This window comes from Pelophylax lessonae (genome assembly GCF_965119305.1).
Source record: "Pelophylax lessonae genome assembly, chromosome: 12".
Lineage (NCBI taxonomy): Eukaryota > Metazoa > Chordata > Amphibia > Anura > Ranidae > Pelophylax > Pelophylax lessonae.
Window position 1 is genome coordinate 27,090,934 of NC_138779.1, and position 26,207 is coordinate 27,117,140.

Consider the following 26,207-nt stretch of genomic DNA (forward strand, 5'->3'; position numbering starts at 1 on the left):
TGTCTTATTCGGACATGTTCTGGAGTCAGTGGAAGAAAAGGATCTGTGCATACAGGATCAAACAGCCTTTTTACACAATGCGGAGGATTAACCCCTTAGGTTCCAAAGTGAGTATAACAAGCATACTTTACTGCATATACACACTGATTTTACTGTTATGGGTTTAGTAACACTTTAAGAAGCATTTTGTGGGTGCAAGGAATGTGGCATCATGTGCAAAGTGTATAATGGGAGCAGGACTAAAACGTAACTGCACCCTAATGGGGAGGTTACGCTTTATGCCCTGTTCTATTTTTGGCACTTTTTTTTTTTGGGGGGGGGGGTGGAACCCCCAACCAAAGTGATTATGCATATTCCCAATTGCCACAAGAACTGGTTTCTCAATTGGAAGATTTCCCCTCCATCCCTGTCCTGTTCTGAAAATTTGGGATTTTCTTTCACTTTGACTGTAGGTGACACCAGGACCAATTGAGGGGTGAATTTCCCTAATGGGGACACGGACCACAATTAAAACCTGATAAGAGTTCTAATCTCTCTCCACTCTATCAAAAAAGAAAGTCTGGTTCTACTAAAGGAAAATGAGTAATCTTCAGTATATGATGTTAATCCCCAGTGGCCCTCAAGGGGGCAGCCTTAGTCAGTGTGTGAGCCCTGTACCCTTGTCCTCTTTTCGATGGCTCACCTGTAATAAAGGCAGTCTTGATGTTTTCCTTGAGTGGATGTTGGTACTGATGCTCCTTTCCTGGATCTAGCACTCTCCTCCTCTTCTCTACTACATTTCAGTGATCCTTTTTTATTTCTGACATTTGTATATCAGCTGTTCATTGGTTGTGTACACGATCCAACATACCAGCTGATGATATGATATGAGTGTGCAGGTGTAGGCTCTGGCTGTGTGAAGGGGTACATGGGATAGCAGTCAGGTATGCAAATGTATGTCAAAATTCTGTGCCGTCTAGAAAAAGCCCACTTCACTTACTATATTGTTAAAGGAATACATAGCTATGCACCATTGTCTGAGCTGACCGCAAAACAAGGCACTTTTCAGAGCTGTGCTTTCATTCTCTTTCAGTGTGGAGTCGTAAATCATTATTATTTTTTTCTATTGCTCCTTTAGGTCTAGGGGACATAGAAAAGTAGATTCAATTACCCCGACCCTCCACTCCTCTGCGCTGTTGGATCAGTCCCTGCTGCTGCTTCTCCATGTCCCAGTCATCCAAGATGTTGACGTCATCAAGCCCAATGCAGGGTCCATAGTGTCCTCTGCCGGGGGATGGAGGATCGGGTAAGTAAAAGCTCTTTTACTCTCCCCTATAATAAGCCAGCTGGGCTTTAACCCTTTTACTGCCAGAGCCATTTTTGCATTCTTTACACACGTTTAAAAAAAAAAATTTTTGGCCTGAAGGTTAATACCTCCAAACATTATATTTTCTGAAAGCCGAGATCCTGGAAAAAAAAATAGTGGTAGTTCTAATCCCTCCTTTTTTTTTTTTTTTTTTTTGCACATAATTGCAGAATGGTTTATCAAGCACAACATTTCAGTGAAAAATACAAATAAACAAAATTTTAAGGGCACAGAAATGCAATATATTACCCAATTTTTGGTACATTGAAACAATGAGGTTGCATTGAGTAGAGTAAATAGATGCCCAATATGTCAAGCTTTAGCCACTTTCTGCCCGCGCTATAGCCGAAAGACGGCTACAGCGCGGGCTTCCAGTGTCGGGAGGGCCTCAATAGAGCGGCATGCTCTGTGTTAGCTGAGTACTTAGGACTTGGCTAATCACGGAACAGGGCAAAGGGCAAATTACAGCAGGCCCTTTACCACATGATCAGCTGTCAGCCAATATAAACTGCTCAACAAAAATGAAAGGAACACTTTGAAAACACATCAGATCTCAATGGGGAAAATATCATGCTGGTGTAAGGGTAAACCCAAAACTCATGGGTTTCAATAACATTTTGACTGTTGAAGCCAGATTGAAAATTATATTTATTTAGACAAACATGTAGATAGGAAGCCATGTTTGGAGAGCAAGTCAATCACATACATTCTGTTGGCTTAATGAACATTGCTCTCTCTGACTAGGGTTTGCAATACAGTTTTATACACTACAGTGGGTGGCACCTAGCTATCTAATTTCTTTTGAAGTCACATCTCATTCTTTGATAACATTCTTTGAAATGCGAAATGGACATTTAACGTAGACATGTCACTTCCAAAGCTTGTTGGCTAAACAGGTCTTCAAAAGGTCAAGTAAGCAATCTTAACAGCTGTTATACAAAAGGACTTATCACACAATATATATCCAATAAATCTGCTTAATCATAAATCCATGCCCGATAATCATAAGTAAATATTTGATAAACAAAATGGCTGCTTCCCTTTTCCTCATCACTGGATATCTATACTGGTATGGACTGGGTAATGTGTTAGGAACTAAAGGATGCCACGTCGTTTGATGGAAATGAAAATTATCACCCTACAGAGGGCTGAATTCAAAGCACCCCGAAAATCTAAGTGAAAATACTAATGCAGCAGGCTAATCCATTTTGCTGAACTTTAATTGCAGCAACTCAAAATGGTACTCAGTAGTTTGTATGGCCCCCACGTACTTGTATGCATGTCTGACAACATCGGGGTATGATCCTAATGAGATGATGGATGGTGTCCTGGGGTATTTCCTCCCAGATCTGGACCAGGGCATCACTGAGCTCCTGAACAGACCTGAGGTGCAACCTGGAGGCGTCTGATGGACTGAAACATAATGTCCCAGAGGTGTTCTATTGGATTTAGCTCAGGGGACAGTGGGGGCCATTTTAATGGTATAAATTCCTTCATCTTCCTTCATCCTCCAAGAACTGGCTGCATACTCTCACCACATGAGGCTGGGGATTTTTGTGCACCAGGGGGAACCCAGGACCCACTGCACCAGAGTAGGGTCTGACAATGGGTCAAAGGATTTCATCCTGATATCTAATGGCAGTCAGGGTGCCATTGTCTAGCCTGTGAGGTCTGTGCGTCCCTCCATGGATATGCCTCCCCAGACCATCACTGACCCCCCACTTTTTACACCAGTGGCCTGTTGGAGGTAATTTTGTAGGGCTCTGGCAGTGCTCATCCTGTTCGTCCTTGCACAAGGGAGCAGATACTGGTCCTGTTGATGGGTTAAGGACCTTCTACGGCCCTGTCCAGCTCTACTAGAGTAACTGCCTGTCTCCTGGAATCTCCTCTATGCTCTTAAGACTTTGTTGGGAAACACTGGAAATCTTCTGTTAATGGCACATATTGATGTGCCATCCTGGGGGAGTTGGACTGCCTGTGCAACCTTTATAGGGTCCAGGTATAGCCTCATGCTACCAGTGGTGACACCGACCCTAGCCAAATACTAACTAGTGAAAAACAGTCAGTGGCCTCCACCTGTAAAAACATTCCTGTTTTGGAGGTTGTCTCATTGTTGCCCATCTACTGCACCTGTTGTTCATTTCATTAACACCAAAGCAGCTGAAACTGATTAACAACCCCCTCTGCTACTTAACTGACCAGAGCAATATCCTAGGAGTTTATTTGACTTGATGCCTTTAGTCTAATTTAAAAAGTGTTCCTTTAATTTTTTCGAGCAGTGTATTTGTTCCAGGGATTACAAATCTGCGCTAGCAGAGGATGGATGGGGGGACACATCCCTTTCTTTTTTCCTCTTACTCTTCTTCTTCTTTCCTATTTCCTCTTCCTTTTTTTTTTTTTTTGTTTTGTTTTTTTTTTTTTGTTGCAGTGTACATATAAGTTAAGTGTATAAAAAATTTGAAGTATGGACTTGATGCCATCCATTAGTGGTTATCAGGATACTGTAACATGTCTTTTGATACCGAGCATTTTCTTCTGCAGTATTGCATTGTTTGAGCTGAATCTGTTTGGCCATTGCTTGAATATTATTTTTCCCATGCCTGTCTATAATTCTTTATTCAGACAATTTTCATACAAAGAATTTCTCCTTTATTCCCATTCTGGTGACCACCCATTCACCTTGGAATTTTCTTATTGTCACTTTCAATAATGGTAAGAAGGACAAATAGAGAGGGTGACTCCCTAACAGGGGCACAGACAGCAATAAAAACTGACAAGGGTTCTAATTTCTCTCCACTCCATCCAAAACTAAAAAAAATGGCTTTAGTTCTACAGTATTTCAGAATAAAAGAACTCCTTTACTGCCTGGAGTGCAATTGTTGGAATAGTTGAGTGATTTGTATGTGGAGTTTATATAGCCCAGCCTATGACACATTGTTCACACTGAGGCCTCTTCTTTATGTGATGAGGAGGTGACACTTCTCAGTCACACAGAACCCGAATAGCTGCGGAGTAGGAGTGTGATCTGTCACTAGATGATCGCTCAGTGCCCACTATGAGCCTGGGAACAGCGGCATGAGGGGGCCGTTTGTGACCACATCTATGTTCCATATACGTTATGAGTCAGCAGGAGCACAGACAGTTAAGTGCCCCACATCCTCCTCTGGTATATTATTCTTGTACCATACTCAGTATTCTGTTTTATACCTATTGGGAGAGATTTACTAAAACTGGTGCACACAGAATCTGGCACAGCTATGCATAGTAACCAATCATCTTCCAGGTTTTATTGTCAGAATTTATTTGAACAAGCTGAAATTAGAAGCTGATTGGTTATTGCACACAGTTGCACCAGATTCTATGTGCACCCGTTTTCAAAGCAGGAATGTATTCTATCATAATGGTATTGGTATTACCAGGACAGGAAGTCAGGGGTCACTGGGTGTAGCGTGTAATTGGGGTCATCAGGACAGGGGATTGGGGGCAGTGGGTGTAACATGGGATTAAGATCACCGGGACAGGGGAATGGGGGTTGTGGGTGTAACATGGGATCGGGTCACCAGGACAGGAAATCGGGGTCATCAGGACAGGCTAGCGGGGGGCAGTGGGTGTAACCTGGAATTAGGGTCACTAGCACGGGGGATCAGGGACAGTGGGTGTAACATGGGATCGGGTCACCAGGACAGGCTATCAGGGGCAGTGGGTGTAACCTGGAATTGGGGTCACTAGCCCAGGGGATCGGAGGCAGTGGGTGTAACATGGGATTAGGGTCACCAGGACAGGAAATCAGTGGTCACTGGGTGTAACATGGGATTGGAGTCATTGGGACAAGGGATCAAGGGCAGTGGGTGTAACATGGAATTGGGATCACCAGGACTAAACCCTCCTATCCTTTACACCAGTGCTGGTTAGGGATAAGCACTAGTGTGTTCAGACATGAGTCTTAACCATCCTGGGCTATCCTGCCAAGAAGCTGTTATTGCGGACAGCAAATCCTAAGCAGTGGAGGCATGCCCCGTCCTGCAGCCACACATTTTCATGGGGCAAATATTAATGTGACAATGCAGGGCAATGTCTCAGTTGCTTATGATTGGGTCTGTAGTGACAGCTTCTTGGCAGGATAGCTCAGACGGGTTCAGATTCCTGTATGAACATGCCTGAGCTCATCCCTAGTGGTGGTAAACTTGAAAAATACAGAGGGTCTCAGGTGCAACCCCCAACATTTCCTGAGGGCCACACAATAGCGGTGTATTTCACACCTTAGTGCCCCAGCATTTTTTGGAGCAAATCGCAATTTATACTGAAGAAGTTGCAGAAAAATAGTATCCAACATTAGTGTTAGTGAGTGCCGTAATAACCCCAGCATGCCCGGGACCAGAGGAAAGTGCCCTGTGATTGATGGAAAGGGCCCCGGGACCAGTGGGTTCAGGAACCCTTCATGGTTCCTTGCACCAGGGCCCTGAAGGTTGTAGTTATGCCTCTGAATATCCTGTATAATGTAGGTCAAGTTGTATAGGTCTGATCCAATGGTCAACAAGTTTTGCATAATGCATAGCTTCGTCAGGACCATAACAGGTTGGGTTTCCAGCTCTAATAAACAAGTAGAAAAACATTACTGGTCATGTATAGCTATTGGGTTGTGAACTAAAAATACGGGATAGTTATGTATGGCACTTACAAAATGGCAGGATGTCAACATGCAAAGTACGTCTTGTGGGCCAACACAGGGGCATAAGATCCCCACAACCCAAGGGCAACCCTTGGATCTTACTATGATTAAACCTCTTGGTAGAGGGTAGCTACGTTTGTTCTCCATGGTAGCCACCCTCCTGCCTGCTCCTGTGATCGCCCTCCATCAGTAGTGACGACAGTGAATACTCTCTGTTCCTATGTCTAACAAGCTACAAATCAGTCAGCAATGGGAGATGTTTCAGCATGCTGGAAGATCCCTGACACAGGCTCAAGATCCTCCATTCTGCTGTTTGTGATACTTGACTTGGTCGCACGGCATGCATGTGCCTGTGTACCAGCGTGGAAGGCTGCTGTATGAACATCTATTGAATGTTGGTCTCTAACTTCACAAAGCTTTTTCTGTGTTCCATGATCTGATGGACATCCCATTTGGCCTGTGACTCAGAGACCTCACTGTATATCATCAGTTACTCATGTCTTGTGGGACTCCCAGAGAGCACAGTGCCCAATACACAGTCAGATTTTGCTTGATTATTCGGTTAGCGCAGCGTCTGTGGCTGATTCTGTGCACGCCACATCTCACAATGAGCCTCGTGCTTCCGCTGTACCACGTTCTTTGTTTCCCTGCCTTTCTTTTGTCCTTACTTGAGGATTTCTAGCCGCGGCCGTGAGTCAGAGGTGACATTTAAGGAGAATAGACAATATAGAACTACTCTTTTTCTGTGTGCAAAGTATACTTATTAGCAGAAATCATTTCTCTTCAACAAAAAGACAATTAGTCCTTTTTTTTTTTCCGTGCAGCCCTCCATATACTGCAGAATGTGTCACATTAATTTCATTTCTTAAAGCTGTACTGTGTGAGTGGGACTTTGTGTAGCCCCGTCTTTTTTCTGGTTCATTCCTCCTAGTCCTAAATCAAGTTGGGAAGTCCTAATTTATAGTCACTGAAAGAAGCAATGTTAAGGGCAGAAAATAACCAGTTCGGCTCCAGAGCAACTTTTTTTTTTTTTCTGTCACATCCATGTAAAAATCCTTATTTTTGGCAATAATATCACATAAATATTACATAACCCCCCCAAAACATTATATATTTTCTGAAAGCAGAGGCCCTGTAGAATAAAAAGATAAATGCAAATTTTTGTTTCACATGATATTTGCGCAACGGTTTGTTAAATGCAAATTAATTTTAGTGCAAAACCACACCATAGAATACCCATTTTTGGTTAAAATATAAAAAACGAGGTTGCATCAAGTAAATGGATAACTAACATTCTATGTTTTAAAATTGCGTGCGCCTGCGATATCGCCAAAAACTATAGTCCCAAAAAATCATCATTACAGCTAGGATTCACTAGGAGCTCTTTTGCTAGAATTATTGTTCTCACTCTGACATTCGTGGCGATATGTCACGTGTGGTGCGACTGCGGTTTACATACACGTGCACACCCTGGGCGTGCGGTTGCATTTGTGCAAGTGTGCAGGTGTGTGGGGCAACGGGGGTTTTAGCAATTTTTTAACTTTATTTTATATTTTATTATTTAATTTTATATTTTTTTCCATTCATTTTTTTTATTTATTTTTACGTGATTGCTATCACAAGGGGTTAACAGGAGGTTGATTAGAGCCCCTGACCGTTTTTTTTTACTGTCTGTGCCTCCGTTGAGATTCACCGTTATCACTGAAAGTAAAAAAAAAAACCCACATTTTGGGTTGTCCCTGGAAAAGTAATCGAGGGGAAATCTTTCAAAGGGGGCACTAGTGTGACCTGAGGTTCCCCAAAGGATTCTCCTAATTTGCAGAGATGTCCTCTTCCTGTTTGGCAATGGGATAGGCCTAAATGGAAATCTCTGCAATGGTACACAGATGGCGATAATAAATCTGACCGGGGTTATAACCCCCCCTTACTCTATTCAAATTAACAAAAAAAGCTTTGCCCAAAGTTCTATTTTAATTGCCAAGTTCACCTTTTGCACCATGTTACCTTACACCCAACCCCCACAGCTGGGTTGTTAATTCATAGGGATCTGTGAATAAATGAACTACAAGTTCTGCCTGCCACAGCAGCAGATGGACTATGCTGTAATCAGTGCACTTAGTCCCTTGTATCTTCCTTAAGCTCTCCAACTGAAAGTCCATACAGAGGAATGGAGAGAGAGCTGGTACAAGTGTTTGCAGGAGCCTAAGGCTCCTTTCACACACTCCGTCCGTCGGACGGAGTCCATTTTTCTCAGCGGGGGATCGATCCGCCGATTCCCCCGCTGAGCAGGAGGATGACAGCTGTGTCTCCGCGCTATGTGTGGAGACACAGCTGTCAGTTCCCCATGCATCTCTATGGGGGAAATCGGATAGGAACGGACCGTCGGTCCGTTCTCATCCGATCCCATCCAATCCGCTGGACGGATGGAAAATAGGGTTTCCATCCGTCAAGATTTGACGGATCGGATGTCAGCGGACATGTCTCCACTGACATCCGATGCCCCATAGGAATGCATGGGGGGACCGTTCAGATCCGCCAAAAAAACTGACTGGCGGATCTGAACGATCCGCCTGTGTGAAAGGGGCCTTACATTGCACCAACGATTCACTGATTGATTGCAGGTGCAATACTTTGCAGAAAAATGTAAAAAAAACTTTTCAAAGGTAAACCCAGGCTTTAAACTCCTTGTTGAGAATTACCTGTTTAGAAGTTTAGAATCCTAATAATTTCAGTGTGTGGCAAAATAAATGACTGCCAATGGGCGGTTAGAGAAGTTTTTTTTTTTTTTTTTTTTTTTTTTTTTTTTTTTGGGCATACCTCTTCTGGTTCACAGGGAAGCACTTCTGTACTCCTGTGACCCAGATTCAGCAGCCCATGGGCTAAAGCCTACTGTCACCTGACATCATAGAGCTGAGCCAAGCTCTGGAAGAATCCTGACTTAAGGCACAGTTTACATATATGTGCTTTTGTGGGCCACGTTTTCCTGGGCATGGCAGTCCATATTTATTTATTTATTTATATATTTATATATATATATAATATATATATATATGTGTGTGTGTGTGTGTATATATATATATATATATATATATAATCTATCATAGAGAGTCGGCCTGGCTCAATGTTAAGAGTGGGTTAATTTTGGGAAGGCAGATACTTCCCCCTACAAGCCTGCTTGGTACAGGTGAGCTCAGAGATTTGGTGTGTTCAGAAAAGGGAGAAGTGTGTGCAGCCCGGATCCCAGTACTCACTGGAGGATTCTCATGGCCTTCCCTGGTTGGTGAGCCCGCTCTGTTACACTTTTGAATATGTCTGTTTCTGTTTATAGACAGTATGTTGCGCTGGCAAGAAGCTTTTAGGGCCAGTTTACCCTGGAATGATTGTTCTGTTTTTGACAGCTCATTCATTTCATTGGGCTTCCAAATGCATAGGAACGCCTAAAAAGTAGAACAGGAACGAGTTTTGAAAATCATCCAACACAAAAAATCTGATACTGCGATACCATGCGATTTGGTGGCCATAGATGCGCCGCTTTTGCTAAATACAGTTGGGGTGCCATTACCAATTCAGGATGGGCTCAGCCGTGTTCAGGATCGTAGTTACAACCCACCTGAGCAATCCGGCCAGGAAGCCGTCACTGCACACCGCCAATCGTAGGTAGTGAGGCATTTCCCAGCCCGCAGCTGCAAATACACATACACTGCCTATGATTGGCGGTGTGCAGTGACAGCTTCCTGGCGGGATTGCTCAGGTGGGTTGGGACTACAATCCGAACACGCCTGAACCATCCCTATTAACAATTAATGGCACCTGCACTATCTACCAAGGGCAGCCTGTTTGCCTGTCGTGTGGGAAATGTATAAAGGAACGGGTCTTTCCTGCACCACATTTTGGTGTGAACAGGCCCTTAGGGCTCGTTTTCTCTAGCGTTGCTCTCTGAAGCATGATCCGCATTCCAATCGCTCATTGGAGAGCATTTGACAGGCAATGAGGAAATTACGTATTGCTTCCTCACTGTCTGATTTAACCCCTTGAACCCAACACTTGCACTCTGCAACTGCATGCTTTGCAGAGTGGCTCCATTCACTTTAGGGCCTCATGCACAAGGAACGTTTTTACAGCGGCTGTTTTTGGCGTCAGCCATTTTTTTTTTCTGCAGCCAGTAAACTCCCCAGCATGTTATCCTCCTATGTGTCCATGCACACACAGGCTGTTATCAGCAGTTTTTGGCAGGGGTGTTTTCTGGCTGGAAAGAAAACCCAGAACTAGTGGGTTTTGAGGAGTTTTCAGTTGTAAAAACACTCTAACTCTGATGAAAGCTGAAGAAAGCCTACAAAGGCAAAAAACCGCGGCTATTCAGCGTTTTTTTTTTTTTTCAGCTTTTTTGAGCTATAAGCTTTTGTGGCAGTATAATTTTGCTAAAACACGCTACAACTGAAAAACGCTTCTGCAAAAATGCTGAAAATCTCCATCTACAGCTACAGCTTTCTACTGGCGTTTTGATAATGTCCAGTGTGCATGAGGCCTAATGGGCTGCTTTTGGTGGGCAGTAGTGCTCACCGAAAGCTTTAAGTTATAATAATGCTGTGGCCACAAAGCAAAGCCTCGCAGTACTGGTATGTGCGTTCTCCTGGCCTCTGCCTTTCCAGCTAAAGGAGGTAGCGATTGGAGGGCGGTAAAAGCACAGCTCAATCGCAGGTATTTACTGCCCACCAACTACCAGTGTAAATGAGCTCTTGCACAGTTGAAGCAAAAGGAAATCTCTGTGTTTATTTTAAAGGTTTGGTGACCAATAAAGCGGACGGTGTTGCAAACGCTGGTTTCAGTCAATATGATAAAAATAAAAATATTCTCACCCAAAATGAATCTCCAGGGCCCCAACAATGATGTTGAATGATCAGAATCGGATGACCTTTGCATTCACTGCACAAGCATTGACTTCTCATGTAAGTGAGTTCAACGCCATTTAAATATTTAGTGATCGCAAACCTGGGGGACGCACAATTGCTGTTATGCTAATTTGAATCTTAAGGGAGGCACAATATTTTATGCATCCTGTTTGTTTGGAGTTTCTTTCTTTCTTGGAGGACTAAGCAATATTGCTGTGTAGAAAAGACAAATAAATGTACTATTTTCATTCAGTTTTAACATTCGCTCTGTTTTTTTATATACAGTATCTCACAAAAGTGAGTACACCCCTCACATTTTTGTAAATATTTTATTCTATCTTTTCATGTGACAACACTGAAGAAATTACACTTTGCTACAATGTAAGTAGTGAGTGTACAGCTTGTATAACAGTGTAAATTTGCTGTCCCCTCAAAATAACTCAACACACAGCCAAAAATGTCTAAACCGCTGAAAACAAAAGTGAGTACACCCCTAAGTGAAAATGTCCATATTAGGCCCAAAGTGTCAATATTTTGTGTGGCCACCATTATTTTCCAGCACTGCCTTAACCCTCTTGAGCATGGAGTTCACCAGAGCTTCACAGGTTGCCACTGGAGTCCTCTTCCACTCCTCCATGACAATATCACTGAGCTGGTGGATGTAAGAGACCTTGCGCTACTCCACCTTCTGTTTTGAGGATGCCCCACAGATGCTCAGTAGGGTTTAGTTTTGGATACATTCTTGGCCAGTCCATCGCCTTTACCCTCAGCTGCTTTAGCAAGGCAGTGATCATCTTGGAGGTGTGTTTGGAGTCGTTATCATGTTGGAATACTGCCCTGCGGCCCAGTCTCCGAAGGGAGGGGATCATGCTTTGCTTCAGTATGTCACAGTACATGCTGGCATTCATGGCTCCCTCAATGAACTGTAGCTTCCCAGTGCCGTGAGCACTCATGCATCCCCAGACCATGACACTCCTATCACCATGCTTGACTGTAGGCAAGACACACTTGTCTTTGAACTCCTCACCTGGTTGCCGCCACACATGCTTGACACCATCTGAACCAAATGGGTTTATCTGGGTCTAATCAGACCACAGGACATGGTTCCAGTAATCCATGTCCTCTGTCTGCTTGTCTTCAGCAAACTGTTTGCGGGCTTTCTTGTGCATCATCTTTAGAAGAGGTTTCCTTCTGGGATGACAGCCATGCAGACCAATTTTGGTGCAGTGTGTGGTGTATGGTCTGAGCACTGACAGGCTGACCCCCCCCCCCTTTTTTCAACCTCTGCAGCAATGCTGGCAGCACTCATACGTCTATTTACCAAAGACAACCTCTGGATATGACGCTGAGCACGTGCACTCAACTGCTTTGGTCCACCATGGCGAGGCCTGTTCTGAGTGGAACCCATCCTGTTAAACCGCTGTATGGTCTTGGCCACCGTGCTGCAGCTCAGTTTCAGGGTCTTGGCAATCTTTTTGTAGCCTAGGCCATCCTTATGTAGAGCAACAATTCTTTTTTTTTTTTTTTTTTTTAGATCCTCAGAGAGTTCTTTGCCATGAGGTGCCATGTTGAACTTACAGTGACCAGTATGAGAGAGTGAGAGCGATAACACCAAATTTAACACACCTGCTCCCCATTCACACCTGAGACCTTGTAACACTGAGTCACATGACACCGGGGGAGGGAAAATGGCTAATTGGGCCCAATTTGGACATTTCTACTTAGGGGTGTACTCACTTTTGTTGCCAGCAGTTTAGACATTAATGGCTGTGTGTGGAGTTATTTTGAGGGGACAGCAAATGTACACTGTTATACAAGCTGTACACTCACTACTTTACATAGTAGCAAACTGTATTTTCTTTATTGTTGTCACATGAAAAGATAGAATAAAATATTTACAAAAAAATGTGAGGGGTGTACTCACTTTTGTGAGATACTGTATACCCTCCTCATATATAATAAGACAGTTGTGTACTGAGCCTGTCTCAGCCTATTTAGTTCAATGTTTGTGAAGCTTGTGTGTTATGTTTCTACAGAACAAAGTAAACATTTTGAAAAAATGATCTCATTTATGAGAGAAAATCTTTTTTTTTTTTCTTTTCATACAGATTGGACCTAATGGAGCCCCCAGAAGTTCGGCCGCGATGGAGGAAGTATTCATCAGGAAATAGGTATTTAATGGAATGTAAAAAATGTTTACCAGACTAATTCAGTTGATGTGCTGTGCTGTAAGGCCCCTTTCACACGGGGCGGATCCGCTCGGGGGACTCCACTATCTCAGCAGGGATCGCTCCGTTGATACCCCTGAGCAGGCGGGTGACAGGTCCGTCTCCGCTCACTGTGCAGAGATGAACCAGTCAGAGTTCCACTCTCCTCTATGAGAGATTGGATGAAAACAGACAGCATGTTCGTTTTCATCCAATCCAACCCGCTGGACGGATTGCGGAACTTATCCTTCTGTTTTCAGCAGATCTTGTTGGATTGGATGCCAGACAGGTGTCAGCAGACACATCACCGCTGGCATCCGCCTCCCTATAGAGTAGAATGGGTGGCTCAAACAGGTCCACCTGAAAAACGGACAGGCGAACCTGATCGGTCCAATCGTGTGAAAGGGGCCTAAAAGAAATGAGACCAAACAAAAATAGCGTCATAAAATTTATTGCGTGGATTGCCTTGTGTGTTATAAGGATTGGCGTGTTAGTTCCTCACTCCATTCTTAAAGCAGAAATGTAATCTATCTCAGTTTACTAATGATTAGATGTGGGGGCCTCATTTAATGTGTGTTTTTTCTTTTGTTTGTTTTTTGTTTTTTCTCTCTGTTTTCACTTGGTGATCTGGCCAGTGCCATACTTTATCTATAAGGCCCCGTTCACATAGGGGCGATCCGACTTGGGGGGGCGACCTCCGAGGTCGCGGTGCGAGCAGCGCGCCGCGACCTCGGAGCGGCCGCCACGGACTTCATAACATTGAAGTCTATGACGGTCGCCTCCGGGTCGCCCCAAAGAAGCTCCGGACCCTTTTTCTAAGTCGGAGCGACTTGTGTCGCTCCTATTAGAACGGGTCCGCAGCTTCCCTATGGAAGGCGACCTGTGAGGCGACCAGGTCGCCTCACAGGTCGCCTTAGTGTGAACGAGGACTTATAATGCCTACACTCTGCATGAAAGAGCAACAGAGGCAGTGTTGTCAGTCTGGGGGGAGGGGAGTGTTAGATGCACTAGCAGATTTAGATACTAAACCAATTGAAGCCAAATTTAAAGTACAACTAAAGGCAAAACTTATTTTTTTTTTTTGTTTTGGATGGAGTGAAGAGGGATTAGAATGTCAACTTTTTTTGTAAGCTGTGGCCAGTGGTGTATTTTGGTTTTGTGCTGCCCTAGGCAAAACTAAAATTGGGCACCCCCCCTCCTATGTAAATTTGCTCCACTTATTCCTTTTAAACGAATGTGACTCCCTCCAAAATTGAAGGACTACACGTCCCAGCATGAACCCCTGAGATCTCACGAGATGGTGAGAGAGAGGGGGGTGAAAAGAGAGGGGTAAAGAGGGGGGGATGGAGAGGGAAAGAGGGGGGGATGGAGAGGGAAAGAGGGGGGATGGAGAGGGAAAGAGGGGGGATGAGAGAGGGAAAGAGAGGAGGTGAGAGAGGGGAGGGGGGTGAGAGGGAGAGAGAGGAGGGTGAGAGAGGCGGCTCTAGCAACCAGTTGCCAATAGAGTCTCAGGTGGAGGAGGGGTGGCTTTTTTGACGCCCCCCTGCAAAGTGCCGCCCTAGGCCTGGGCCTTGTTGGCCTAGGCCAAAATACAGCACTGCCTGTGGCCCCGTTAAGGAGATTCCCTCTATCTATTTTATCTGTTTACCATGATCATTGATCCTGGCAGCAGTGACAAATGTTTTCGGAATTGTGGTCAATGTAGGTATTTCCCACATATATGGTGGTCTTGCCCACGCTTGATCGTCTTCTGGTCCAGGGTCTTTGGCCTGTTGCAGAGGTTATTTCATATGACGGTCCATAAGGATGCCAGGCTAGCTCTCCTATTTTGTCCTATACCGGGCCTTTTGGAACCCTGGCACAAATTGGCCACATACCTTTTTTATCAGGAGTGAAGGGAAATCTCTGTAATAGGACACAGATGGCTGGAAAAAAATAATCTGACAGCAGTTATATCCTTCCTTGCTCTATCCAGAACGGAAAAAAAAAGTTTTGCCTAAGGCCCCTTTCACACATGCTGTCCGTTTGTCCGTTTTTCATCCATCCGTTGACGGGTGAAAAACGGACATCAATGCATCTCTATGTAAAAACGGATGACAACTGATGATCATCAGTTAACATCCGTTTTCATCCACTTCCGTCAATGTCCGTTTTTTTTGAACGGATGAATGCCCTATTTTTCATCCGTCAAAAAAACGGATCGGACGAAAAAACGGATGACAACGGATAAAAAACGGATGTCAACTGATGACAACGGATGAAAAACTGATGTCAACTGATGTCAACTGATGTCAACTGATGTCAACTGATGTCAACTGATGTCAACTGATGTCAACTGATGTCAACTGATGTCAACTGATGTCAACGGATGAAAAATGGATGAAAAACGGATAACAACTGATGAAAAACGGATGAAAAACTGATACATTTGACGTGACTGAACTGATGAACTGAACGGACTGTATGTGTGAAAGGGGCCTTATTATAGTTCTTCTTTAGGCCCACACATTTGTTTATTTTTTGGGTAAGGGGAATTCCACATCTAGATAGTTGTCGCCAGAATGTTTGTCCCTATCAGAAGGTTTTTGCTTACCTCTTGCTCTAGGGAGAGATCCCAAATGTTGCATGTACCCTCACTTTTTGTACTGGAGACAATTGGGTGGGGGTTGGGGTTTGGGTTTACTAAACCTGGAGCCCACAGAACCTGGTGCACCTGTGCTTGGTTACCAATCAGCTTCTAACTTCAGCTTGTTCAAGTAACCCCTTTATACGGGAAACTCTTACCCCCCCCCCCTTCCTGGCCCAGGCCAATTTTCAGCTTTCAGTGCTGTTGCACTTTAAGGCCCCTTTCACACTTGTGTGACTTGTCATGAGATTTGGGACTGCAAAATCGCATGACAAGTCGTTATCCATTATTTCCAATGAGTACCATTCATATCTGTGCGACTTGTGTGACTTGAAGTCGCACCGACTTCAAAGTAGTCCCTGCTCTACTTTGGCACGATTTTGAAGCGTTTTAAGGCCAAAGACATTCAAGCCCAGTCAAACTCGCATAAAAATGGCGTCAAAATCGCGGCAACAAAGTGTGAAAGGGGCCTTAATGACAATTGCGCAGTCATGCAACACTGTATCCAAATGTACCCTGATGAAGCTGCACTCACTGGCATTGATGGGGCTGCACTGATGATCAGGACACGGATGATCAATACCCTGATTATCAGTGTAAGCAATCTATGGACAGGCTTGCCCATTATCTGCACTCTTTTCCTCACACAGATTGGACACAGCTGATCGCATGGTAAAGGGCCGTTACGATTGGCCCCTTACCCTGATTTGTGCTCAGCTGTGACCAAAGGACACAGCTGTCACACAATGTTCCCGATTCGTGCCACAGTGGGTGGGGTTCTGGGAGGACGACGTAAATGGACACCCTCCCAGAACTAGAAGACCTCGCTGTAGCCGTCTTTTGGTGATAGTGTGGTCGGCAGGTTGTTGGGCTTTAACAAAAAAAATGGAAGCAGATTGGTTATTAAGCACAGCTGCACCAGGTTCTGTGTGCTCCAGCTTTAGAAAATCCCCTTCCCAAATGTTCACCTTACCAGGACAAATAGAGCGGGTGAATCTTCCCCCAATAGGGGGCACACAGTTATAAAGACTTGGAAAAAAAGATTAACCCTCTCCTACTTTATCCAAATTAAAAAATTTCAGAGCATACACTTTAGGTCCTGCTCACATTGGTGTGCTTAAAAAAGGTGGTATGGGATTTTCAAAATGGATATTGTGTTTTAAAGTAAATTGTGACAGGACGTATGCATTTTGGATGCATTGTGTATGCATTTTCATCCCTGGTCATCTGAGAAAAAATTGACCTGTGACCTTGAAAAAACACACCATGGTTTTGGTGTGCTTTTGGAACAGGGCACTAAAAATGCAGCACGCAGGACTTCTAAAAACGCAGTGCAGTGTTGGGAACACTTATGCAGGATTTAAAGGGGGAGAGTGTTCATCTGCTTTTGTTCCCCTGGAAAGGTGCATTTTAGTGCGACAAAATTGCACCCGCAGGAGAAGGGCCTTAGGAAGTAATTCATTGAATTTGCAGAAACTGCTTTAAAGTGAAGCTCCACCTAAAAGGGGAATTTCCGCTTTAAGCACTACTTCCTATGCCACATAGTTTTTGCAGGTACCTGCTTCCACTTCTGCTGGGACTGCCTAGGCAATCCGGGCCGTAGTTCTCTTCTCCTCCTTCCTCCCTGCAATCTTCTGGGACATCTCGCAGGTCCCAGAAGATTGCGGGGAAGAATCGATTGTCTGGGCTGGATCCTGGGACACTTTTTGTAGCTGCTGACCTTTTAATAAACACGGAAATTACTGGAACTCCGCTTTTGAAGGATTCCACCTTTTTCTGGTACATTGGAAGCCGTAGATCGTGTGAAAGATTTGATTCTTTGTTTAAAAATAGTTTAATCCTTTCTGGTAGGTGGTAGAAGTGGGTTGATCCCCTGAAATCTGACTCTCTCCTGGCACAGACGGAATGCGATGTGTTATAAAGGATATGTTCCTGGGTGGTGCTGACTTGGCTCTCTGGTATTACCGGACAGTTTAGTTTTGGCAGCCTACATGAAATACTTCCTCCAGAATAAAATGGGAACATTTCTGCAAAGGGAAGAACTACTTGTACAATGTTGGTGTACCTATTTTGTTGTCAAATTCCCAACATGCCCAGCATGACAGGTGAAGTCTATGAAGTGACACTGATCTGTGTCCTCCCTTCTGTCTGGGATATCTCTGTCAAGAAATGCATGAAGAGCCTGGAAATTCCTCTCCTATGATTGGGAAATCTGTGCTTATGAACGTTGCTTATATAATATTAAAGGTATCATAAACCTCACTGCCCATAACTTTCCTATGGGAAGGGAGACAGTAGGACAAATTTTTTATGAGCTGTACAGTTGTACTTTTCTTGCTCTTTCATTCGATGTTGTACTTGTAACACGATTATAATGCCAGGGATAAACGTGCACAGCTTCCTTCAGGCAAAATCCACACAATTGTGGCATTGTGTTAGAGGCAGCACACTGTTATGATGGGTCATTTGTTACATACAGAATACTTATACTGCATTATAGTGATTGTGTTGATGAGTGTTGTTATGCAGGATTTTAGAACACTTCTAAAAAGAGCATTTGTAACAATATAGTAGCCAATATCGTGTAATACATTACTGGACCTTGTAAAGTTTGTAACCCAAAACTACTAATCTGTAAATTTTCGTGAAGAAGACTTTACTTAAGGATGAATTCCAGATCTTGGTATTTCATAAATAGTTACATTGGTCCAGCTGGGACAATGTAACTATTTATATACCATGGGTAAAACATGCCTTCAACTCCTGTTCTCCACCTGTACAGAACACCTCAGACTATTGGCTTCTATGATTAGGCTCCAAAAGGCAAAACTTGTCTGAGGAGCAGAGTTGTATAAAGTACTCGAAACCTATTCTTGAGTAAAAGTACAAGTGTTCGATCAAAAAGTGACTTGAGTAGAAGTACTAAAGTATTCAACATTTTTTGTACTTAAGTATTGCAAGTAGTTTTTTTTTTTAATTTTGCTACTCGAGTAGCAATTTTTTTTTCAAAACTACTGGTACTTTTACTTTCAGTACTTAAGTACTGAAAGTAAAAGTACAAGTACTGTGTTGTGTAGTTATTAAAGAAAGAAGTCAAAAGTTTGAACATCATATTGTTTTTTATTACTTCAAATGCAGCTTTTATTTATACATACAGTAGCATTTATTTTGGTATGCGCTGATAATACATGTTTTGAACTTCATGAAACCTGCCATCTACTGTTCTGGCAGTGGCAATTTTCATAATAGTAACGAGTAACTATGCAGCACAAAAAAAAAATATCGGAGTAGAAGTATTGAAATCATTGAAAAAATGTAGTGAAGTAAAAGTGGAAGTAGGAGAAGAAAATTCTACTCCAGGAAAGTACAGATACCGCCTTTCGGTACTTAAGTACAGTAGTGAAGTAGTTCTACTTAGTTACTATACATCCAGACTTGTATAAAGTACTCGAAAGTTCTACTTGAGTAAAAGTACAAGTGCTCGATCAAAAAGTGACTTGAGTAGAAGTGGAAGTGCTCGCAGAAAAAGTTACTTAAGTAGAAGTACTAAAGTATTCAACATTTTTTTTACTTAAGTATTGCAAGTAGTTTTTTAAAAAAAATTGCTACTTAAGTACTAAAAGTAAAAAGTACCAGTAGTTTTGAAAAAAAAATTCTACTCAAGTACTGAAAGTAGAAGTACAAGTACTGTGTTATGTAGTTATTAAAGAAAGAAGTCAAACATTTGAACATCATATTGTTTTTTATTATTTCAAATGATTAACCTGTGTTTGTTAGTAGTTTCTTGATGCACTTTAAGCGCTGTAGCACCATTTATTTGTTTGTTTCATATTTTCTTTTTATTGGAAAGATTTGGTATAGCAGCTTTTATTATACACAGCCTTTATTTCCGTATGCGCTGATTTACAAATTACATTATACACATTTTTTTGAGCTTTATGCAACCTGCCATCTACTGTTCTGGCAGTGGTAATTTTTTTAAAAGTAACGAGTAACTATGCAGCACAAAAAAAAAATACTTGAGTAGAAGTATCGAAATCATCGAAAAAATGTAGTGAAGTAAAAGTAGAAGTAGGAGAAAAAAATTCTACTCTAGGAAAGTACAGATACCGCATTTCGGTACTTAAGTACAGTACTTAAGTAGTTCTACTTCGTTACTATACATCTCTGTATACATCTCTGCTGAGGAGTTCTCTACCGGTGGAGAACAGGAGCCAAAGTTTTTCTTTTACCCATCTCATTCACATTTATGTAACAGGGAGTTGGTGTCTGTGTACGGCCACCATTTTGTTGAAGCCCACTAGAGTCTGACGAGTTGTGTGTTTTGCTCCAGTCTATTCACATGCTGATCCAATTGACTGGTTTGGGGGGCATTCTAGCGGTACTATTTCATTGTTTTGGGTATCGCCACACTGATCCCCACTTGCTTCTGGTTCTAATGCTGAGTGGCTGCTCTTCTGTATTTTGAATACAGGAGGTCAGCTGCTTGGCCCAGGCACCATTCAGAGATTTCCAGCTTCTAGGAGAATCACCCAGGTATGGTATATGCATCCAAACTGGGCCAGTGTAACTCTTTAACATATTGATGCCTGGAATTCTTCTGCCACTGATGTTATGCCCCATACACACGTGCAGATTGTCGGCCGAAAAGATTCGGCCGACGACCGATCGGCCGATTTTCGGCTTGTTAGTATGATGCTTCCGTCAGCCGACAGCGCACTTTCGGCCGAAAAGAATCTGTCATGCAAGCATTAAAATTTTTGTATGCCGACACCAGAGCAGCCGATTGTTCGCCAGTCAATACAGAATTCGGCCGACAGACAGCAGATTTGCAAGACTGGGCATGCTCCGAAAAGAAAAAACACAGGGAAAGTTAACCATCACATGACATCACTTCTGCAGTCGGCTGTAGTCGGCGGACAAAATTCTTGTGCAGTCTTTTGCACTTTTCAACAGACACGACAGCCCGGGGACAAAAGACGGCCGATCGTTCGGCCGACGATCTGCACGTGTGTACGAGGCATAACTTTTAATAGCGGATTTGAGATCATAAAGTAAAGACTTGCTATCATTATCACTTCGCAAACTATATTTTGCTACAGCCAAATATTTCAAACTTTGACTCTTCAGTCCAGAGTTCCAGCTGCCATTTTTCTGAACCCCTGTTCCTATGTTTTTGTTCATAGGATATGGAAACAAGGCTAAGCGACTCAACTACACAGGAGGCACTTTGTTGGTGAAGGGCTGGAGAGCAGTACAATAATGGGTGTCTGCAAGCAATAGAAAGAAAAACCATATAGGTAATACGACTTTAAAGGCAGCCACTGTTAAAAATTTATTTTGACAACATAATCAAAAAATTCCTAAAAACCGCAACATGAATGGTATGCATGAGGTTCTAAACAGCATGCTGCTGTAGCAAAAGAACCCATAAATTGCCCATCGTATGCCAGGGTATGTTGTCTGTAAATCACAGAAAGGAATGACCTCCCGTTTCCGGGCCAATATGGATTCTAGTGTGTAGATGCCAATGGTTCGCTACACATTTCGCTAAACCGCTTCCTCAGGAGCTCTTTGAATAGTAGCCACGAAGCATCAAATATCTTCTCACTTTTAATATGAGAGAGTGATTATGGTGATAGAATTATTCTTATATTGAAAATATTCACTCTGTATCAGTTTGCTTCTTGCTTTTCGGGAGCCACGGCTCCTCTATGTGCTGATCCAATCCTGTGGCAAAAACCCCTCTGACAGGGAGACAATGGAGATGTCAACTCTCTCCATTCACCACCGTATCACCATCATTACTCTCTCATATTAAAAGTGAGAAGATATTTGATGCCTCGTGGCTACTATTCAAAGATCTCCTGAGGAAGCTGTTAAGCGAAACGCGTAGCAATCTATTGGCATCTACACACTAGAATACATGTTGGCCTTGACACGGGAGGTCGTTAATTTCTGTGATTTACAGACACCAGACCCTGGCATACGATGGGCAATCCAGAAAGAAAATTACGATGCTTGGCACCTTGCTCCTGCGCTCAGAATCAGGTTCTCAGACTGCCTCTATCCCGGGACTTTCACTTGGCATCCAGTAATGGCTAAGCCTTGCTGCCCTCTTCGACCGGGGTGGTCGACAAAGCACTGTAGACATAAACGAAAAGAAGGGCGCACCAGCCTGGCGCATTATCCTCAGTAGGCTTTTTATTGATAAAAAACATTAAAAAATGGCTACTCACAAACATGCGATGTAAACCAGCATATCAACTCAGTACTTGATTATATATAAAAATAAAAAATGTATTTTGCCAACATAATCAAAACATTCATAAAAACCACAACATGAATTGTACGCATAAGGTGCGAAACAGCATGCTGCTGTAGCAAAAGAACCCATAAATTGCCCATCGTATAAACAAAAAGAAGGGCGCACCAGCATAGCGCATTATCCTCAGTAGGCTTTTTATTGATAAAAAACATTAAAAAATGGCTACTCACAAACATGCGATGTAAACCAGCATATCAACTCCATCAAACAACGTCCATGATGTAAGAGTCCAATATCTCATGAAAGTGAAAGGCTAACGCGTTTCGAGGCAATACCTCTTCCTCAGAGCCTCGAAACGCGTTAGCCTTTCACTTTGGACTCTTACATCATGGACGTTGTTTGATGGAGTTGATATGCTGGTTTACATCGCATGTTTGTGAGTAGCCATTTTTTAATGTTTTATCAATAAAAAGCCTACTGAGGATAATGCGCTATGCTGGTGCGCCCTTCTTTTTGTTTATACGATGGGCAATTTATGGGTTCTTTTGCTACAGCAGCATGCTGTTTCGCACCTTATGCGTACAATTCATGTTGTGGTTTTTATGAATGTTTTGATTATGTTGGCAAAATACATTTTTTATTTTTATATATAATCAAGTACTGATTTTTCCTTCTGGGATTAACGGTGGCTACCTTTTTAAAGTCCTATTATCTATATGGTTTTTCTTTCTATACCTACGTTATTGGATGTGGTGCCACAACATACAGGGTCACCTCTCAATTTTGTATACAGTCTGCAGGCAATAGTGAAGCATGGTGGCGGTTCTTTGGAAGTTTGGGGCTGCATTTCTGCAAATGAAGTTGGAGATTTGGTCAGGATAAATGGTGTCCTCCATGCTGAAAAATACAGGCAGATACTAATCCAAAGGGTCATACGAAATGTTGATATGAATTGGATTTCTCTTCTGTTCATTCACTTTCTATTTTGTTTAATAAAAAATAAGTTATTCACTAGAACTACTATAAGTTATTAGAGGATAGGTTCAGGGTGTAACATGTTACTATCCCCCCCCCCCCAAGCCTCCGTTGTGACACCGGTGTAACGTGAGAATTACCTACCCCGTGAGAAAAACCTACCCCTCGTCACTTCCGGCCAGGAACAGCTGAGCAGCGCAGCAGTGCGCATGCTCACAGCCCCGGATACCTAATGGAAGAGCTGAGGATCAGACTAGTGCGCATGCGCACTAGTCTGAAACGATCTCCGTGTCCGTTAAAAAAACCTACCGACGCGGCGGTGACAAAAAATAGCTGTGCTGCACTATGAGTCATCTCCGCTCCTGTCCCGGTCACTTCCCTGATCTTGGCTAGTAAATATAAAAGCGGCTGGCGGCTCCGTGATTTATCTTTTCATACAGCCGCCGCCGCTTTTATATTTAGTAGCCGAGAGCAGGGAAGTGACCGGGACAGGAGCGGAGATGACTCATAGTGCAGCACAGCTGTTTTAATGTAACTGCTCGCGTTACACAGACTGCCGTGAACCGGAAGTGACGGGGGTAGGTTTTTCTCACGGGTAGGTAATTCTCACGGAACACCGGGCTGGGGATCTTCTCCCTGCACATACTGTCACAATGTTTGAAAAAATGCGGTTGTGCAGTGCTCCGCCCACCCGACTGCGGCGTTCAGTATTCTGTGAATGGAAGAACTGCAGCTACCCATCAGCCTTTGTGGCTGATGGCTTGTAATTTTCAATGAACTACCAGGGTGCTGATGAGCGCTCTAGGTAGTTCATTGATCCTTCCTGTCACTCAGGCTCCTGCAGACAGCTACACTGACAGTCTGCAGGAGCCTGATATTGCGCCCATGATCCGCTGATTGTGGTTTTGATGCTAGTTTACAGGCTCCTAATAAATTAAAAAAAAAAATGCATATTTTTGATTTTCCTGCAAAAAGATGTTTGTTTATTGTTTTTTTTAAAGGTGAACTTATCCAGTACCAGGGTGTTTTTAGTTGGATGTGTGGATGCTTATTTCAAAGATGCAGAATTTCTACTGTGTACAAAGAAAAATGAATATTTACTAGCGTACGTTCTACTGATCCAGCTTTGTGTAGATTTATAGGCAGTGTCATGATGTCACATCACTATCTCTAGAAACCTTTTCTGGGAGCATTGTGTTTACAGAGCATTCCTATGGAGCTTTGTGTAGCTGGACTGGAAGCCCAGAAGCTAGTTCATTTAGCCCATGGCTTAGTACTGGACCTTGACTGTCACTGACAGCACCCTCCCAACTTTCTATAATGCATTTAAAACTGCACCTAGGACTTTATTTGTCAACATGCATATGCCCTGATTTTTTTTCTCTTCAAATATTGCCAAATAAGTTTTCTGTATTTTGCTTTCAAACTTTTATATTGGTTTATAGCAAGAAAAATACAGAGTACAATGGTGATAAGATAATAAGTCAGTACGTGAAAGTGGTCCAGGGATATTGTTCCAAAAAACATAACGTGAATTCAAACATTAGCTTGAAACTTATGAACGAAACCAAGATCAAATAGTAAGAAGCCAAGGGAAACACGATGCATGTAACTACACTTAAGGATATCTCCTATCCGAAAATTAAGACTTGGCATTCAAATATATACAGAGAATAAGATATGCATAAAGTAACATAATTAAGGCTGCGAAGGCAAATGATTTGTGTTGAGAGTGGGGTAAGAGTATTTGAGGGCCAAATACAGAGTGTGTAATATACAGGACCATAAACTGAGTATCTCCAAGTATGAAGGGTGTTGGGATCCTCAGGAGTTGTTGCCTCTGTATTGGGATTATGGTGAGCATTACGAGCGTGTCGAGGGGTAAGGGATGGAGTGTGAGGGTCCTTGTGAACGGGAAGAGAAAAAGAGATAGAGGAAAGAGGAGGAAAGAAACAATAAATAAATTGTATATATTTTGTAATAATGAATTTTAAGGTCGCCAGAGGGTTGCAGTGATGTATGTATAAACTGGTAAAAAGAAAAATAATAATTTTGGATACCATGGATTGGTCTAATCCAGGGTATCCAATTTTTTTTTTTTTTTTTTTTTTAGGGTGCAGGGATCCAAATTTGCAAAGGTAGAAGTCATAGTAGTGGATTACTTGGTGATTTTCCTGTATTCTTTAGTTGTTTTGAAGTGGGTCCAACTGGACCACCATTGGGTAAAGTTTTGGTGTATATCCCTGGAAATATGGATTAGTTCTTCCATTTCTGCTATTTTTTGTTAAGGCAGTGGAGCCATTCCAGGATGGTAGGAGGAGATCCAGTGTCTCAGAAGGCAGAGTTTGGGCGCATTTATCATGTGCATGGCGATTGACTTGTGATATGTCTTATGTGGGAGGGTCGAATGGTGCCCCCCCCCCACATTCTCGCCCCCCCTTCGAGGCAGCCTCTGCCTACCGTTAGTTGGAAGCTGCTGTGGCCATGCCCTTGAACCCGACTTCCTTCCTCCCCAGCAAAAAAAAAATTGTCAGGGGGAAGTGGACTGCATTGCCTGCGGTTCTGGGCCGCATGCGGCCCCCGGGCCGCAGGTTGGACATGCCTGGTGTAAGATCTTTTTCCCATGTAGTGCATGTTTTGTTGGTATTAGGAGCGATAGAGCCGTAAGTTTTCTGTATTTTATCAAGGTATTTTTTCTCAAATCGCCTTTCAGGACAGCACCTGTCCTGGAGAGAGCGCAGTTCCACCCAAAATCGGGAAACATTGCAGTCTTTAAATCCCTCCTCTTCCACCATGCCTTCAGTTGTTGTGTTTCCCTTTTTGCATTTTCACTTAGGGGTGTACTCACTTTTGTTGCCAGCGGTTTAGACATTAATGGCTGTGTGTTGAGTTATTTTGAGGGGACAGCAAATTTACACTGTTATACAAGCTGTACACTCACTACTTTACATTGTAGCAAAGTGTCATTTCTTCAGTGTTGTCACATGAAAAGTTATAATAAAATATTTACACAAATGTGAGGGGTGTACTCACTTTTGTGAGATACTGTATAATTGATTTACAAAGGAAACAATACTGACTCATGAAAAATCAATGCTTATACAATCAAATTACTATTTCATGTGAAGAAATTGTGATTGCACACCTGCACAATATTTAGGTTTGTAAACTGAAATGTATGTAGGAAGTATTGGGTGTGATAACTTTTTAAAAAATTCTGGCAAAATC

The 26,207-nt window shown here is 42.9% G+C and overlaps 1 protein-coding gene across 1 annotated transcript in view; it reads left to right on the forward strand.

Annotated features, from left to right (window-relative positions):
- GRAMD1B (GRAM domain containing 1B) overlaps positions 1–26,207 on the forward strand; it is a gene marked incomplete at its 5' end in the record, with an annotated part of 441,171 nt that overhangs the window by 89,225 nt on the left and 325,739 nt on the right. The window contains one exon of the mRNA XM_082273752.1: positions 13,012–13,074. Coding sequence (XP_082129878.1) covers positions 13,012–13,074 — 63 coding nt within the window. The remainder of the gene's footprint in view (positions 1–13,011; positions 13,075–26,207) is intronic.